The sequence below is a fragment of the Patagioenas fasciata genome, chromosome 7, assembly GCF_037038585.1.
Source record: "Patagioenas fasciata isolate bPatFas1 chromosome 7, bPatFas1.hap1, whole genome shotgun sequence".
Lineage (NCBI taxonomy): Eukaryota > Metazoa > Chordata > Aves > Columbiformes > Columbidae > Patagioenas > Patagioenas fasciata.
Genome location: NC_092526.1, coordinates 21637175 through 21657235, shown reverse-complemented (window position 1 = coordinate 21657235; position 20061 = coordinate 21637175). Strand labels below are relative to the sequence as shown.

Below are 20061 nucleotides of genomic sequence, written 5' to 3'. Positions count from 1 at the left end.
CTGATATTTTACTTGTTGCTAAGTAGTCAAGGTCTTTTCAACTTCTCATACTGGCCCGCCAACGAGAAGGTGGAGAGTGCACAAAAGTCTGGGAGGAGACACAACCAGGACAGCTGACCTGAAGTGACCCCAAGTGACCAAAGGGATATTCCTGTGAGAGGAAGAAGGTGGGGGGACATTTGGAGTGATGACATTTGTCTTCCTAAGTAATTGTTCCACATGATGGAGCCTGCCTTTCTTAAAGGTGGCTGAGCACCTGCCTGCCCATGGGAAGTAGTGAATGAATTCCTTGTTCTTCTTTGCTTGCATGCATGGCTTTTGCTTCATTTCTTAGACTGCCTTTATCTCAACAAGCTATGAGTTTTCTCACTTTTACTCTTCTGATTCTCTCCCCCATTCCACTAGGCGGAATGGGCAAGAGGTTGTGTGGGGCTTAAGTGCCGACTGGGCTGAAACCTCAACAGATATCCATCCCCCTTTGACACCAGAGCATGCAGCTGATCTGAGGCATCTGAAGCATAGAGAAGGTAGGAGATAAGGAAAGTATAGTCTGATGCTGACAGTTATTTCTTTTCCATCTTAAGTCATAGCTGGACAGGCAGTTACAGACAGAGAAATTTTTCTCTCCTCTGTTGTTTAGTGCATTCTTTCCTATCATTCAGTAAATAAGGATAGGCACTAAACTGGCAATTGTACATCCACTATGCCATAATCACAAAGCAGCTGGTAAAAGTGTCTCACTTATACATGATTAAGTTGACTATCTGATGCCATTTGCTGTGAAACCCCAAATCTAGCCACACTATGACATCTTCATTTGAAGTAATTCACAAACACCTGGGCGGATGAGATCAGGTTAGTCCTACTCATTAGGAGTCCACAGGCAATAACAACATTCTTCCCATTACTTTCATAGCATCAAAGATGCATTACAAACAAACCAAGATCATCTAGAACACATAATTTCTTTGAGAACTAGAATAATTTAACCACAAGTAATAAGTCCAGCCCTAAAAAGAAACTGCTACAAGATCAGCACAGATGTATTTAATTTCTCTTTGCTCCTGCCATCTTCTTTCCTTTCCATCCTGCACCTTAATGTTCAGGTCTACCTCATCTGTCTTGCTGTTCTCAGTCTTCCACCATGCTCACTCTTTACTTTTACCAAATATTATGGAAGTGAAAACCATGTACTAACAGATGGTAACATCCTGCTTTTACCTATCCTTTCAAGTAAAGCAGAGAGATGGCAAACATTAGCTTTTACAAAAGGCTTCCCTTCCAAATAATGGCAGTAACGTTAGAGCTCCAGAAGCACCTAAGCTTCAATTAAGCTTAAAAAGCATCTCAGTGAAAGTGTAGTAGGCGAAGAAACTGCAATACTGGCACTTACTAGGAGCGTAAGGAAACTTTGTACCATCAGACAGTTATTTCACATGCTCTCTCTGATACTATACTCTCTATGCAGCATACTATTCCTAGAATTGCTGTTTCCCAAACAGACTTGTCACTCCACCATGGGTACATATCTTTCTTAGGAACTCAGCAGTATACTTCACTGAATGAAAGATCTTGATAACTATGGCATTTGTGAGATCTAGCACAATTCTTTACAGGGTCAAGACTTCAAGCCTGCATGGAAGTTTCTCATGTCTACATAAAGGTGCAGTTTTTTACTACAACTGCTCACCAGAAAGCTAAATATAATAGTATCCATTATATATGCCCATTCATCTGTATAAAAATGTCTCCTGCAATACTAAAATGTGGTGGAGATCTTTTGTTAGGTATGACAATTTAGTATTTCAAATTCATCTGTGGACAGATTCTCAGAGTCTACATCAATGAATAAAATGCAAAAATGTACAGATTTGGCAGTAACCTTACACATCGCAATCTCTATCTTTCTGACATTTGCAATCCTGTTTGTCTTCTTAAACACTGAAATTAATGAGTTATATCAAGTACATATCATGTTCTCAGTGACAGACGTATAATGTGTAATATGAACAGAATGTCACCAAACAATTGCTTAAATTGTGAAAAAATTTGATCTGCATTCAGAGAAGTTAAATCTAAATGGAGCACTTAAAGCTTATATAATCTAGATGGACTACTAATTAAATAACTCTGGATGTAGACTCATCAATATGAAATCCAGCTTGAGAGTTTGTATTTAAATTGAGGCAAAAAAATAGTTTATCAAGACTAAAAATGATATTTGTATCACATTTGCAATGTCATTTCTAAAGCAGAAGTTACGTTCTGATGATAAATGGGATTATAAATCCTGTAATTTCACATTTTGACTTTAGTACTTCCCGAATTTCTTAATTCTTTAATTCCCCCAGCTCAAGAATGACTAATTAATTCAAAGAATCATAATAGCTAATCATTGGTTAAATAAATTTAAAAGGGGAATGTCTGTCCCTGGAGATACCATTGCTCATTTTAATTAAAATTACCATTTTGTGATGTAATGTAAATAAAGGTTATTATATCTTTCTGCTCCAAGAACATACTAACTTTTCTGTCTACCCCTAGAGATCAGTCAAGGTTTAAACTGCCAAGAAAATTATTTGTGGCATGTGAGATAATTCTAGTCAACAGAGTTCTTTTGTTTAACATATAGCCTGTATTATTTTATTAACGAATTCTGAAGCACTTCATGTCTAAAATGGTGGTGGACACAAATTGTTATCTTAAGACAGTGATGTAATTGATGCTGCAGCTATCAAAAAAAAGCTTCATGAACATTCATGGACAATGAATGGAGTGAACTCTTCAAAACTGATATATTATTTCAACACTGAAACAAACATAGGTTAAAAGTATATTATTTTTATGAGACAGTCCTCCAAGAAGTGATGCGGTTGTTTACATGGCCTATTAACATGTAGATAAAATAAACAGATAACCAATCCTTTCTCACTTTATGAGTGGAGCAGCCAAGTTCTCCATGGACAAGTACAGTAGTACAGATAAACAGACATAACTAGAATTGTATTGACCTTTTAAAAGTAGATAGGTGCTGCATGTATCTCAGTGCATACCAAGTATAAAATTGGGCGGCTGCCAGAGAAGACTTGGCTGAAATTATGTCATCTGTATATTTTCAAAATGAAATATCTAACTCAGATTGTAAAATTACTTATGTGGACAACACATTACAGTCTTCATCTTAAGTCAAGGTCAACAATGCTGGGAACAGAAACATAAATTAACCAAACTAAGAATGATCTTGACCTTCTCTCCATTCAGATTTTGTAAATAATGCATCTGACTTCAAAATGCTGCTGCAAAATCACATCTCTTGCGGCAGCGGAATCATAGCTAAAAATACATACTCCACTTCTGAAAAATATGTGCTTACTATTTTAACAGGGAAGAGACTTAGCAACAGAAGTCCATTGAAACTCCCAGCTCAGGCACGTTGTAAATCACTATAATATATGAGAGAACACATATAACAAAAATGCCTCTTGAGACAGTGGCATTTCAAGGGATAAAAATGGGAAGTGAAAAAAGCGACACTACAACTGACCAGGTTTGGCAATCTCGGCATAAATAAAATTGTGTAAACAGAACTGAAGTAAAAAGTATGCTTAGCCAAAGCTGCGTGCTTGTTTTTGACAGTACACAGGTCTGGCCCACAACTTGAACCAGATAAGCTTGTTATGCAAATGATGTTAGCCATCAGGAAGGAGGTAGATAATGAAATTATTCGAAAGCTAACCACTCATCACAAGGGTGACAGAAACATCAGGCAAGGTCCTAACATATGGATAAAAGGCAGTATGGAATTTATACAATCACTGCTCTTCATTTATCATAACTAAGCTGTCAGAAGGTGGGCAGCAACAAATGCATAACTAATGCATATAAATGACCCAATTATCAGTAATGGCTAAAAGGTTTGCAGCTGTATGATCCAATGTTTGATTATTTAATTTTTTTCTAGAAAAAACACTAATGTAAATCCAAGCCTCCACAAAAGCATCTTGTAAACTCTGCATCGTAACAACTTTACTAACACATCTCAGAATGAAGCAATGTCACAGAGAATTCAATTTCAGTGTTTTCTTAAAGGTAGCTATAATACCAGCGTATTTATTACAATCATCGTATTTCTCTATGTTAAGAGACTGCATTTGAACATACTTCCTTATTTCATTGTGTGTATTACTGCAAAAATAAAAACCAAAATTTGATAACCTGCAGATGTTGCTGGTGAGAAGCAGTAACTAAGCAAAAGTAATTTTTAAAAAATCAATGTAATTTTAAATATACAATTTGAAGGTATCAAAACCCCAAAGGACAAGATTAAAAACAAGTACAGCTATAAAGTACTAATGTCTGATTTCTTTTATGAACAGTGCATGCTGGCCTAAAGGACTGAACAAATGTTAAGAAATGTTAAGCTTATTTTTTTGTACTGTTCTCAAGCTCAGCAGGGACTTCTAAAAAGGAATGTACCAAGAAAAAAAAAACAAACAGTATAACAGTGCTGAAGGTTAATACACAATGTTTCTGAGAAAGGAATGCAATCTTAGCAGGTCGACTAACTCTCTAACGTGCAAGTGGAATATAACCCATCAGTGCTAGAGTCCCCTAGAATACAGGCTACAGTCCATAAATACTGTAAAAACAATGTTTGCCTGTAATAGAATGGAATTAATCCACTATCCTGTGACTTTTGTAACTGAACACTGGTTCCACCATAGATCGCATGTACACCGCTGTGTAAACAAGGACATGCATTATGGAGAAAAAGAATTTAGGTCAATCTGCTCTACAGGAATGTACTTCTACTGGAAGAGATTCTGAGTTACGTTGCAGTAATGCAGTGTTCAAAGCATTTGCTTATTTGAACAGTGCAAACTTCCCAAAGCTTTGATAATATCATTTTCCATGTGACATAGTTTAGGCTGTAATAGGTCACAATGAAATCCTAAAGAACCCTAAAAGTTGCTCTAAGATTTTTTTAATACAATGCTGGCAACTATTAAATTGTGGTTTCTTAGTTTCACTGTAAAAAGAAAAAAGTAAACCAAAAGCATATTTTAGCTCAGTGACAGCAGCATCCAGAAAGTTGGTACCATCTAGGTCACAGGTTACACTCTTGATACATCCGGTGTGCAATTACATATCTCAAGTACACAACCTACGGAGTATTAGTAAAGTGGAAAAAGTCAACTATTTTCTGTCTTGTTTTCCAAATTCTTATTTTAAATTGACCAGCAGTCATTTTCACTGACTCATTTTTCACCTTGACGCAAAATTTCACTGCAAAACCATTAAGGAAATCAGGTATATTTATAAACCTGTCCCAGGCTCATCAAAGTCAAGAAGCAAAGCAACTAACGCAGTTGCCTTCAAAAGGCTGAATGTAATTTTAGTGCAGTATAAAAATTACATTCGGCCCTTTGAAGGCAACCATGAAACTGATGTGGCCCCTGGTGAAAATGAGTTTGACACTCCTGAACTAAGGAGTTCAGAGAAGCTGTGAAGTAAATCACATGAGAAGATCAAATTGTCCTGTACAACTTTCAAAAAGTGAAGCATGATCTAGAGTCTATGAAATGATACTGAAGTTAAAAACCTGCAAAAGCAACTCCATAAAACAAATCCTGTTTTCAGACTGACACATACAAGCCTTGCTGAATTATCTGTTTTAGCAAGAAAATAAAACTCACTGTGAAATGAAATGGTTGAATCCTCTGCACCATTTTTCAGGGTGTAGCAAAGTAGGAGGAGGATTTCTGAAAAAAAAAATACAAAGTTTTGGGGTTTAAAATGTTAATGTTTACTGGAATTATCTGACAGTCAACAAGATGGTACTCATTCCACTAGGTAGAAAATGATCATCAAGAAAGTGATGCTCAAATGGTGTACGTGTCCCCTTCAGATGCCTGTTGGGTTTTTCTTGCTGCTGCTTATTCACTGAGAGTTGTTCTCTTTCAATGTCCTTCTCCTTTTCTGTCAATGCCTTTGAAGATATTAGTCAGTATAGCTCTCAGTGTTCACCCCAACGTTTCCCTTTCAATTCAGTCTAACTCAGGAAGTACCAACTGAAACTGGAATATTAACCTAGCCACCACACCACTTTAGTCCTTCACCCCAGATCACCGACTCTGACCAAAACTTTTTTAAGAACTACCAAACCGTCAACAATCTGTAGGATTTTCAGACTGGATTTCAATCTGTATACAGTTTGGATGACACTATGAACTCTAAAACTATTAAAAATAGATGCTATTTTGAAAGTTAGATTTAGCAGACAGTATTTTTACATTACATAGTAAGATGGTCTTCCATAAGAATAATCATTTAAACTCTAATGGGTTCCATATTAGTTGGCATATAATTACTTTCCTTTCCTGATTGTTGCTGTTACAGTCAAATTAGACAAACATGCAGCGCAAGGCCTGTAGGCCATATTAAGTGGACCAAACTTTAAGTGGCTCAACCTATTTCATGAAGCATTCATGAATCACATAGTATATTACACTATGTTACCTTCCAGAGGTTTCTTCTGCAACCTAAGATTGCTAAGTCCTGAAGTCTCTAACTTTTTAAGACTAAAGTTATGTTTTATTACATGAAACCTTAATTATTTGTCTCGCTGCATTTGAGAGTTCAATGCAAAAAATCACATAATAGTAAACTGGAAGAAAAAAAAATCACAATAAGACTTACTCTACAACAGAAATAATATTCTGGATGGTATCATGAATCACTTCATTTATACCAGGGTCACATTCCACAGCATGACACTGCTTGGAAAGATCTCACAAAGCAAAAAGGCAAACAGCATAACCAATGTAAACTAGTGCTGATTTGCTCAGTAGTCTTGAATTTTTAATGCATATTCGTTAAAAGTGTAGTTCCATTTAACAAAAATCCAAACAAAATGGGTAAAACAAACCAAAACAAACAATGAGTATGTGGCTTTGTAGTAGATGGACCATTTTTATTCATCTGTATCTATTCAAAACAAATGCAATCATCTAACTTCACTGCAGCCTGACATGCTTTCCGAGATGAATATGTTATTACTTTTCTCTTTTGCTACAGAAGTCTCAGGAAATAAAATTTTCTTCATGAAGTGAAGAATCCAGAATGTTTGAGATGTGCAACACTTATCAAATTTATCATCAGGAAAAACACATGCTAGGTTATTTTCAATGACAATAATGTTTCAGGGTTGTCTTCCATTCACCAGGCTCAGGTGTTTATGCACATCACAGAATCTGGTTTTTTACAAGCTTAAAAAACCCATAAAAAGTATTTCTAGAGTTACTCCCAGGAAAACAAAACAAATAAAACCCAAACCAAAAACAAAATAATGACACTCTCCCTCACCCCTCTCCCCTGCCCTCCCCCCCCCCCCAAAGAAAGCCCACCTCTGTCAAAGAAAGGTCAGCTTTAAAAATCTTTCTCTATAATTAAAACAGTTATCAGTCCACACACGCCACAGGCATGAACCGACAGCTGGGGTTGCTATATGTTTTTAGTCTTTACTTTGCAGGAATAGTAGTCTATCTGATAATTTGAATTTGGATAAGACCAGCTTTTATTGTACTGTGAAATACAGTGTATTTCATTTTAGAATGATACCAGCACTGTTTACTGAATATTTGCTGTGAAATACTGAATTTCACTGCAAAGTAATTAACTTTTTAAAAGCTCAGTTACTCTTCATGAAATATGTAGTTTCATGTTTTCTGTTCGCACTGGTCTTAAAATCTTTCCATGGTGGTAACCAAGCTGCTTACAAAGAGCATTTGGTTTGAAGGCTCTAATAATAATGTCACAATAAACTTTTTGAAAAGAGACACAGAGATATTTACATTAGTTACAGATGTTATGATGGAAACAGGTGGAATTTAATGGAAGAACAGACCAGCAGGGCAGATATCATTCAGGAAATACATTTAGTCATGTGCGGGTTAATGACCACTGAAGTCAGTCATGTTTTTAACCACACGGAACATGTTTTGTCCAGCAAATTATGAAACTACTATGCCCTCAGTGATAGCTACTCTCTTCGAGGTGGCTAAACATGCCATGTCTCAAAGCAACACAAACATGCGATCTGTAACCCTACAAGAGATTTTCTTGAGCTTGGTACTTTTGTATTTGTTGACAAGATACTATGTTATTCTTAGTGCCTTTGTAGTAAAAACACAGAACTAGGCTTCTCTGTACTTGAGTCACTAAATCGATGCTTCAGATACCCCACTATAAAATTGAGCTGATAGACACGACCAGATCCTTAATTAACTAGTATCTATAAAGTACATTGGTTCCCCTTGATGAAAGACATTACTTAACTACAAAGTACAACATCCGCTCACCCTCTTTTAACATCATGTCCATAAAGGATTCCAGAAAGATGCATGAGGGCCAGCTTCCCACCTCCACTTTGCCTAAGACACCACAAACTGTTTCACGGTGACAGCAGAAAACATCATTGCTTCCATGGCACCTCGAGAGGTGGATTTCTGCAGTACAGACTCAAACTCAAGCTCTAAGGTAACACAATAATCCAGATATGCAAGGGTAACTCACTTTAAGCTTTTTTGTGAGCACACCAAGTCTTCTGCAGTTTGAGGTTAAAAATCCAGTAAGATATCTGCAATTCATACCACATTAAAGAGAAGAGGTAAAAAAACTCGCATACGTTATCAGATACTAAACCACAGAGAAGCAATACTTGCCTTATCCCTTCAGCTCGAAGACCAAACCAGGGCCATTTGGGATTCCAGACTATATTAAACCCAGCATGCTCAGTACACTCGCATCAGCCAAGATCACTGCATTTCAACAACATCTGGTTCTTTCTGCAGCACTCAGAACACATTCATAGAAAAACTAAAAAGCTACCTCGTTAACAGAACATTCTACTCTTCTCCTATAGAATTAGAATGCTCTGCATGCAACCCTTCAATTACTCTTGCCACGTATAAAGAAGCTGAAGGACAATATAGCCTTATTTTCTACTATAAGTGGTGGAAATTGTGAGTAGATATGAATATTATTGCAAAAAGTGGGTATAATCTGGCTTGTCTTTTCAAAATGTCTTATTTTGATACAGATGACTAATCAACTATTTATTTCCCACTTACTTGTGTCTTTTTTCCTTTCGTTCTTACTATAACCCATAATCAGTCACAGAGGTACATGGTCTATTTCCTTAGGCAGATGCATTATTTGTTAGGCATTTTTCTACCCCTGTATTCAGTGCTTTCCATAGTCATACTGATGCTGTTTTTCACTGGAAGTTTTGCTTCAGTGAGGACTGCAGGACTGAGCCTGTACAAGACACCTCACACAGAAGCACAGCGTTCCTTAGAACATGAAGACATTAGCAGGCTTATCAAGCAAGAACTGCTGCTGAATTTTGAATCACACACACACACGGCTGTGTGCTGGAAATATTTTAATCTGTCGAGCTTTATGTGTTCCTTGTCATTCAGCCTGTCTCCAAAGTCACAGCTGGTAAAACAAAATCGGTCATTTTACCACAATCAGGCCTATGATGCAGCTCAGCGAGCACCATTTGTCCTTTATGTTAAGCTGTGAGCCTAATTACAGATCACAGATAATAGATACTTGTTGGCAATGAGAAAACAAATATTTAATATCTTAAAATAATTCTATGACAAATTTTTAAAAACTGAAAAGATATCTACTATTTTTAAAACTATTTCGGTAAACATAACCATATATGTTATAAACAGATCAAGACAGGGCCTCCGATGACCAAACTGCATCCTCAGCTTACCTCATTGTTTCTAATGAGAAATTAGCAGATGAACATCCAACACCTGTCACCATGAATAGGCTCAGGCAATCACAGCCCCATACACACATGTTGTGAATTATTTTTCTAGCAGACTGAGAAGACAATTGTCTGTTGACAGTTGCCTGGGTTTATACATAGACAGTTTCTACATGACATTAAACCACTCATGAATATTTCAAAAAATTAAGTGAAACAGTCGTAGAAAAAACATTCAACCATGCATAATAATGAGATTTCCCTACAAAAGTTTATGTAAAATAAATGGTTTCTATTGAAATGTGAATACTCATACAAGTTTAAGTTCTGTCACTCCAGAGCATGCCCACCTTGGGTAATCCTCCAAAAATAACCATGCAATTCTAGGCAGGGCTCAGAGGATTTCCTAATGCACAAGGCTTGTGGCCCATTCAAATCAGTAAGAGGTCACCGATCTGAATGAAACACTCTCCCATTCTTTTGTCTCCTAATAAAGGCTACTCAAGTTTGACTGACTTCCAGTAATATATTTCACCAAAATCCATTCAGCAGGAAGCAGGGTACTGTATTCAGCTCTGCAAGTTTAAGATAGAAACTGCTGAGGTGAGGTGCCTGTAGGAGTGGAGAATCAGCACAAAATCCTCCATGTATGGAGAGGAAGGCCTTTGAAGTTGCTTTTTAGGTCAATGGAAAGCTGTCATCCATCTGAATGCTGCTGCATGAAGCCTCCATGGTTGGGAACCACAGCAGCACATTGCCTCAAGAGACCAGAAGATGAGAAAGAATACAGGTTCTTCAACAAAACTGGAAGCAATATCAGAAGCACAGAATTGAGGCAAAATGGCTCCAGGTCTAAAGCAATTGTCTGCCCACTGAGTTCATCTAGGGGGCTCCAAAGGCAACTGAACATCCTTTTCTTAAAACACCTAGAATTGTGCAAGTCCTGGTCATACTGGATACCAATGTCCCTTAAGTCATCTTAACCAGATCTGTAAGCAAGACATTCCCTTGCCTATCCAGCCTCCAAGGCATAAACCATATGTGGGGACCCTGTCATGTACTGGTAAAGATAATGGCTGAAACATTGTGGCAAAACCAGTTTATCCAGCCAGAGGAGAAGACACATTCAGTATAGGGTGAATTGTGATTTACATATCAATGACAAGCTAACGAGCCACAGACCAGGCTGGCTGGCTGGCTGATACAGGAGGTGTGGTATGTGCTGAAGGGGACATAGCTCCACCTTCTGATACACTCAGCATAGCGCAAAGGGAAAAGCTGAGACCCTTCAACATGGCCCAAGACTTGTTGATCTTTTGCAATCACCCCTTCCCCCCAGACTTTCACAATGAGACCTCCACGAAAGACCAAAAGTTACGCAAGCAGACCACCCAGAGGGCTATAAAGGCCCGCTTTGTGCAAGCACTGGCGGTGCCCACCCACCATCCTGAGGACCACTCTGCCCACCAGTCTTGCCACATGAACTGAACAAGACACCAGAGGATGTTGCACATTGCTGGGTCCGAGACTGCAATCTCCATCACACATAAAACGGAGCCACAAGGATGGTGAAATCTTTCTCTTTCTTTTCGTTCTTTCCCATACTTCTACCTTTTTGCTTTCCCTTTTATAAGTAACATAGTAATATAAGATTTACAGCCCTGCATATGCCGCAAACTTTTCACGTCCACCAACTGAACTTACAATAATGTAAATCCTTCTGTCACCAAATCATATCCCATTTGGGCCAAGCTGCAAAAATAAAAGCTTTTTGTTTGCGATACTGTGTGTACTGTTTCCCAACCAAAGGGGACTCACGAACCTGAGTCACTTCTCTCCCCTACTCATTCCTGAGGGCGGGATGTGACAGATCGTATGTAACAAACCACAGCATGTGAGACAGCTGGAAAAGGCGGTAGCTCCTCACACCATCTTTAGCTTCTTAGGGCTCAGCACAGTTGCATAGATCTTTCTTGGGCAAAGGAACAGACTAATGCCAGGTCACAGCAGTCAAACTATACTATTGGGGGGATCAGCCATATTGCCTTATTCTGTGAGAACTAAGGGTACAGTACATCCCAGGAAAAGATTGAAGGGGAAATGGGAATATACTCCTGCCAAATTCATTCTTCAGACACCTTCTCACTGGCAACTGATTCATCTCTAGTTTCTCCTTTTTTACTCCCGCTCCCTTTTATCTGAAAGGACGGTTTTCCTTGTGTAAATCCCTAGTTCAAAACTGTTCACATACGACTTCAATATCTTCTTAAAGGCACATACCTATTCAAATAATGTATAAGTGTCTTAATTCTAACAAGTACATGCCACTTTAAACCAAGATAAAAACCTTCCAAGAGAAAATAATTGGTTGAAGAAGCAGAACACAAGACATTACTGCCTCATTGCTTAAACAAAAATATTCTCCTTGTTTAAGTATTTTACTACCTTTTAATTACAGAGTTATCTGATATTTTCCTCTCTACTCAAATGGATGCTCTTTATTTTCTATAGGCCGTATACAGTCACAGAAGTCTGGACTGAATCAAAAAGCATATGATAAATTTATGCTGAGTTGAAAGTTAAATGGAAAAATATAACTACAAGGCTGTAGGATCCCAATTTCTTGAAAGGGTAGAGGGTACCAATCTACTTTTTAAGCTTTTTTTTTTTTTTTTTCCCTGTAATACAGGGTCTTGATCTCAGAACAGAATGGTGGCTATATGTCTCCTAACAGATAGGTACAGATTTGTTTCATTTTTTTTGTAATTTTATGTGACTATTTGTTTTTCTGCCACTGAGTATGTGGCTTAGCAGATTAACAATGAGATATGGGCTCAGCTACAAAATATATGTAAAACCACAAAGGAATGAAATGTCAGCTATCTCTTTAAAAACACACTGAAATCGATATTTATTTGCAAGTCTCCAGCTTAGAATATTTCATTAGCCAGCATAATGATGAGAAAAAATAAATGGTAAAAGGTGGTCACTTTCAGAATTTCAACATCCACTTTATGCATCGCCAAAAGCAAAACACTTCACGAAGAATATAAAGAGGCTGTCGAAAGAAGCCTTCTAAGAAACCTCCTTCATATGAACAATCCTGTGTTTCAAAATGGTATGCATTTGAGGAACTAAAAGTCACCTTTAAAGTAATGAGTACGGACAGAAATAACGTGCTAAGCACTGAATTATTTTGAAGGTCAAATAATAACCTTCAAAAAATGTATTAAAACAAATCTCAATTATATAATTTTTTAGTTCATACAGACAGAAAGAAAATGAATGAAAAAGTATTGCAAAGTGTTCTGCTTGGGAACATCTGGATTATCTTTGACTTTTTCCCTTGAACACTGTAATTCACAGGCCACTGGTTTCAGTCAGATTTGGCAGCTGCAAGGTTTCATTAGCCTTTTTCAGGACTTGACAAGGCATCATTTATTTCTGTCATTTACCCTTCAGTTTCCAGTTTCAGTTGCTGGCTTCACTGAGACAGAAACAAGTATTTTATTTCAGAAATGTTTTTGGATGGGGGTGAAAATGTACAGCTTTGCATTCCCATGGTCAAGCTTCAACACAAAAATTTAGCATAACTGAATTATAGTTATGCTTTGTTGTCTCATTTATTCACAAAAGTTTCAGAGACCTAAAGAGACATTAGTAAATTAACAGTAATTGAAACAGAGGAAGAAATAATAGAGATTTTTATTTATAACCAGTTCACATCTTGACTGCTATGTAGCATTTTGCTTTTCTAATAAAACCATTGCTCTGTGAATTTGCAAAGCTGGAGAATGTCAGTTGCCAAGGAAATAAAAATGGGAGAGTAATACTTCCATGCCTGACTGAAATACATATGGTGTTGTCTAGACACTACACTTCTGTATCTGGAATATTAAAATGCTGCAATTACACCACATATTTGTAGAGTTGTACGGGAAAGTAAAATATATGTTAAAATTAGAAAGTGAAAATCCCACAGATAAATTTCTAAGGGCAAGTCCTGAATTATACGTGTTTCAAATTGTTACTGTACATCAGCCAGTTCAAGGGCCCCAAGGAGGACACCTGCCCCAGGGCCTGCCCAGTGGAGCAGATCCACTCTGGGAAAGCTAAAAGTTGGCTCAACAAGAGGAAGACTTAGAGAGATGCCACAAACTGCTTATTTTAATAAGCAGATGAAGATTGCCAAGGGAAGAACTAGAGAATTTGGAGTCTGACACAGAACTTGGTCCTACAGTTCTGTGCTCCTGCTGAGATCTGCCTCTGCCCAGCACATATCATGGTCAATCTGCCAACAGGCTGCATATTGTCCTGAACATACAAGATAATACAGGCCTACCTGTGGCTTTCCAACCGGTCGAGACAAGCTTTTTGGGGCACTTCTTTCCACCAAGAGTAAAATGTTTTCACTACATTACTCCCATGAAAAGGGTGACTTACTTAGAGAACCACAGAAGTGGTTTTAGCACTTGTGCTGCTTCTTTACCTCCATTTCTTTGTCTAATTTAGTTTTTATTTGCAAAGAGGAAGACATCTTCTAATCCTTCAATTTCATGGAAGCCTCTTCTTAGTTGAGGCTCTACAGACATACAAATAAACCTAACAGTAAACCCATAAAACAAGTCTATTACCATATGCTTGATATGGCTGGTACTGAACGTGGAATTCACTCATTACATTTGAGAAAAGCAAGCACTCAAACTCTGCATTTTCAACAGAAAACAAGGACTACTCCTTATTTGTATTTTTTATGACTCAAAACTTACTGCTTTCAGTATATTTTGGTTCATTGCATTGTAAGAACTGATATTATTCTGATAGCCTTACCAGTCTGGTTCAGAAATGAATACTTAAGAGAGGGAATATGTTAGCTAATGGTGGCATATTTCCAATGGATCATTAGGAGGATCATTATAAAAATTCAGAAGTAATAGACTGAATAAATGCTGAAATGTAAAGAGAAGTACAAGACGTGTAAGAGTACCATTTTTTAAAAAAAGAAATTATCATTTAAGGTAATATGCCTTCTGAACGTGAGCACTGCATGTGGAATGGAATTTGTGTCTTCTCCTATTCCATCCAATAAGCTTTATTTTAAAACACTTGAATTTTTGTCTGCTGTTTTTTAAAAAATGTATGATTTAGGAATCCTTGTAGGTAAGACTAATAAACACACTACGATAAACATGAATAATTTATTCATTATAAAAAGTCTCATGGCAGCAATTCAAATAAATCCTCTCTTATGTAGAACTAAATGACAATAATATTGATAATAATATTGGTAAAACAGTATCTCAATAAGCCTGCACGACACTAACTTAAATCTCATGCATTTCTTGAAACAACTGGGTAGGCTGGGTAGGGAATCCGGGAAAGGATGAAGGTAGTTAAAATAAATGTAATGGAAGAAATGCTAATGGTGCGAGTAATGTGTAACAAAGCAATTATTGATGCAAAGAGAGACAAAAACCAAAACATACACACACAAAAAGCAAACAAAACAAAAAAAAAAATCAACAACAACAACAAAACCACACAACCAAGAAGCTGGAATATTAAAACATGAAGAAATGTGAAAGTCAAGAAGGTTTAATTTCTTTTTTTAATGCAAGATTTAACCAACACCTCACGGTGAATATTCTAGGGTAAGCTTTGTAAAGAACCATCTCCTGGATAAGATAACAGGTCCAGTAAGAAAGAAGAGTTGAAAAGAGCCAGGGTAAATGACAGACATAGGACAAAGGAGTGTTCTGAATGTAAGAGACAACATTCTGGCAAAAGGAAAGGAAAGACAAGACAATGCCACGATTGGGAAAAATCTCAAAGAAGCACCGCAGTGAGAAGAACAAACAAGTAAAAATGAGAGACAAAAAGGAAGATTAAGACAAACAAACCAAAATCCCCAAAGGCCAAAATAGGGTATTCTATCAAAAAAACTCAAAACCCAAACTCACAAGCACCATTCACTAAACACTCAGAGAGGACCAAAGAGGAAAGAAGTGAGAAAGCAAGGTTAGTGGAGAGATAAAATATTTGACATAGAATAATAAGGAAACGTGGAAGAAAGAAAAAACCTGACATAAATAATTTTGGGTAAGAGCCTTGATATTTGGCATGGGGAGATGAAACAAGGAAATAATCAAGGATATCATCTAAGAAACTGAAATACAGTACAGACCTTTAAAAAAGGTATGTTTTGAAGACAGACTCTGTCTGCCACAGAAGACAGACTACCATGTGATAGTCTGCTTATCCAAGAATGGGTAAAAACTCATAAGTAGCTTGTGGTGGAGGAGTGAACAGAAGGAATACATTAAAATAAAGCAGCAGCTATGGGTAAAGCATGTTGTTAAACCAAAAGCAAAACTTCAGGTGAAAACTGAGTGCCCTGAAAATTATTAGATTCTTGCCAATGGGAAAATATTTCATCTTTTGTGGGCATAAATCAGAATCATGGCATAAATAATGTATAATATGCAATGGCAGTAAGTGTTGAGGATACACACATTTTTTTTTTCTGTAACAAATACTAACACACTGAATGAGAATCTGAATCATATAACTGTTTTACCTTTAAAACATAAATAACTGTCAGGTTAAAAATCAGATGCTATCAACAAGCAAGCACCCTATTTCCCCAAGAAATCTGGGGGAAAATGCATTTGTGTCTTTTTGGAAAGACTGAAATTTTCTGGCACCTAACAATAATAAAACTACATAGTCATGTCTTCTCTGCTTTTTCTAGAGTGCAGAGTTCTGACACAGCTCTACGAAGATCCTCTCAACTGAATAGACCAAGAAGTTACATGCTCATCAAAGGGAGCTCTCACAAAGAGGATTTGCTGTATGTTTGAGTTGGGTGGCCACTACCTGCATCTGAGTCTTTAAAACGTCATAAGAGATACTGCAAGACTTAAATATACAGTACACAAAGCAATTAAGTTAAACCAAACCAACCAAACAAAACCCACAAACCCAAAACCCAACCAAAACTTTAAAATAAACCAGCTTAGAAATAAAATTTATTTACATCAATAAAAATACCAGGTACTATATGGAACACAAGTCTTCCTTTCTGAATTTCCTCTCAGTAACTAATAATGAGGAACTAAGAGGTGATTATATTCGTGTTGACATGACAGACGCACTCAATTTTAAATCACACATAGAATGGCTAAACAGATTACACTTTCATCAAGTCAGATCTCTGAATTTGTGCCAACGTATTTTGTGTTATCTTTGTGTCCCCAGACAGTTGAAGCAGATGCTGCCAGTAAAAGTCTGATGTGTTTGCATGCTGGCAATAGATCATCAACTTGCCCAATAAAGCCATCTTATTGTAATCTGGAACATCCTTACCCAGCACTTACTCTAATACGTTAAGTCTGACAAGAGGGAATCTGATATAATCTATACTGTGAATTAAGAAACTTACAAGTTACATTTTGGCTACTTTAACCAAACTAAACTGTATGAAATCAAATCACTTTAGTCAGTCAGGTAGAAAGACAAAAGCTGTTACTACTATTTTTTTCCTAATGTTCTTGAAGACTGTGGTGCTGGATGCCAAAGCACAGACACCAACTCTCTCAAGAGGAGACACTTCCCTTTCCCCTGCCCCCACAAGCTACTGAAGCAGGGTTTGCAGAGAAGAAAAAACATAAGCACTCCCTTTCCAAAAGCACAAGAGTAGTTTTTGATGTCTTGCCTGGGAGTTTCTTCTTGGCCTCACAACAATGGTGAAAACTTGGAGAAACTCTTGAGAGAAGATGTAACACAACTGTAATCTAAATGGCTTTTCTTTATCATAAAATAAACCCACTGAAATTATTGTTAACTCCCTGAATACTGTATTTATAAAGATTTCTAACCAATGTCCACTCCAATAAGTAAAAATTTCTTTTAAATTTTTGCATGAGTTCTAACTCATGATTACACCTGTGATAGGAAAGACACTAATTGTTAATAGTAAATGTATGCCTAGTGCATTATTACTGCACTAATAATGAGTAATGATTAAATATACCACATAGAATTTTAAAATTATTCAAACTCGTAACTGTAACAAGCAAATCAATACCTTTCAAAGCACAGTTCCTTTTCACCAAATATGTTTGCAAATAGTGTGATTACTTGTTATGGAAATAGTCTTGCTAAAATGTGACTAGTATCTAAAAAGTTCGTATTTCTTTTTCTTCTGCTTCTATCAGTCACTGAATTAATTCATTTACAAATATGAACATTAATATTCCACTTCTGAGAAAGGCATCTATTTTTCAATTACATCCCATGAAAGTCTCTGAAATGTATGGTACCATGAAATGTATGAGATGCCTTATTCTCTCTGCAATACCAAACTATGCGAAGGGATTATCTTTTTAATGCAAAAATCTAATTTAATTTACTTGGTTCGATTCACTATCAGTGATGTGGGCTACTGAACCATAGGCTACAAAGGAGATTTTGGAAACCCACATGGCTAATGGCTTGAAATGCAGATACACTTCTTCAGGACTGCACTCCAAACAGGAAAAGAATTTTATTATTTATTTTTATTATTTTATTATTTATTTTTATTTTATTATTATCATGGCTCCAATCCCACCTAACTATCCTCTCACAGAGCAATTATGAAGGGGACTACAGATTCTCCCAGTGTGTAAGATGGCTTTAATTCAAACATTACCTTCTGCAAGACACGAGGGAGAGGAGAGAGAGAGAAGGGAGAGAGAGAAGGGAGAGAGAGAAGGGAGAGAGAGAAGGGAGAGAGAGAAGGGAGAGAGAGAAGGGAGAGAGAGAAGGGAGAGAGAGAAGGGAGAGAGAGAAGGGAGAGAGAGAAGGGAGAGAGAGAAGGGAGGAAAACTAAACCAAACCTCTCTGGATTGTGAAGATGATATCATGCTAGGCCATTCTTGACTGGCACAACCACAATGTGAGGCAGGCTGACTACCGATGTGTCACAGTCAGGAAGCCTCAGGGAATCACTCATCCAGTACACTCCTCAGGCAGCACTGACAGCAAGTCCCTTGTGGACATAGACTTCAATGCAAAGCTTCCCTCAAGGAAGTTAGATGTGGGACCATCATGTGTCCTCAACTGTGGTTGAGTCCCATCCCCAAAATCAATGCAGTGCAATTTGCAGTCTCTGTGTTCAGCTGCAATACCTGGTATTTGGGGCCAGCAAAAGGAATTAAATGAGAAATTAATTTTTCCTTCTTTCCAGTATTCAGCAAATTTAACACAGTAATTGAGGCTACATTTACCTGCAGCTATTTCAGAGAGAGAAAGGAAAAAGGAAATAAGAAAAACCACCCACGAGCTTAGACAATTTAAATCCTGAAGGACCATTTTAAAAAGGAAGCAGAATGCAATTTTAACAGATCCTAAATAGTCTGCTTCCTACATGCTCACTTAGTATCGAACCAAGATATTCTTAAAATTTCAAGCAGGGAAACCTGCTCTGGTTACCTTGGTGACAAGCTAAACACAAAAATTGCACATAATTGTTGCTGATGTCACTGCTCCCAATTGTTTCCAAGGTTACAGAGTACCTCAAATAATTGTGATGTTTCATTTCTAGACTGCATTGGAAGCCCAATTTCTGTTCTCTGTAAATTGTTTAGTGCTGCAGGTAATCTGTCTAAACCTTACGTAATAAGGCATCAGCAGCCTCTCAGCAACCTTTGGTAATGATATAGATTTATGTGTTGAAAACGCAGCTACCTAGTTCTTTACTGAGCAATTTGACTCCTAGATGATCTCAATTTTTTTATGCTAAGAATCTATTTCTATAACAAAGTATATTAATCAATCATACAAAAAATATCTGAACACTAAATATTTTACTGCAAAGCAATATTACATGTGAATTATCTACCTGGAAGGAAGCTTTTCTCTTGGCTGAACGGTGGAAAATTGGCTGTTAACTATTTATAAATGGTTGATTTTCCCACCATCTTCAAACTCATTTTAAATGCAGAACAAGTATTTTGCCGCACTACAAAACTTTATCCACGCTACATCTTCTCCACTGCAACCTCCAGTCTCCTGTGCACCATAGCATGAATCTCCTTATAAGTCAGTAACTACTATATGTAAGGAATACTCTGCTACCCTCACAGTATTAATGCCCCAGAACCACTTCAAACAATGCTGTTAACTACTGTAGCTCTGTGAAGAAGTGGGGAGCAGTTCTGAAAACATACTAAAATCAATGTGGTTTTAGTCCACAATAACAAAAGCACGACTCTGTAGCTCAGCTCTGTCTT

The 20061-nt window shown here is 37.1% G+C and overlaps 1 protein-coding gene across 10 annotated transcripts in view; it reads right to left on the bottom strand.

The window, feature by feature from the left end:
• Positions 1-20061, bottom strand: part of MYO3B (myosin IIIB) — a 237898-nt gene that overhangs the window by 160405 nt on the left and 57432 nt on the right. For all 10 annotated transcript variants that reach the window (XM_071811054.1, XM_071811056.1, XM_071811057.1 and 7 more), the window contains exon 10: positions 5697-5762. In XM_071811054.1, coding sequence (XP_071667155.1) covers positions 5697-5762 — 66 coding nt within the window. The remainder of the gene's footprint in view (positions 1-5696; positions 5763-20061) is intronic.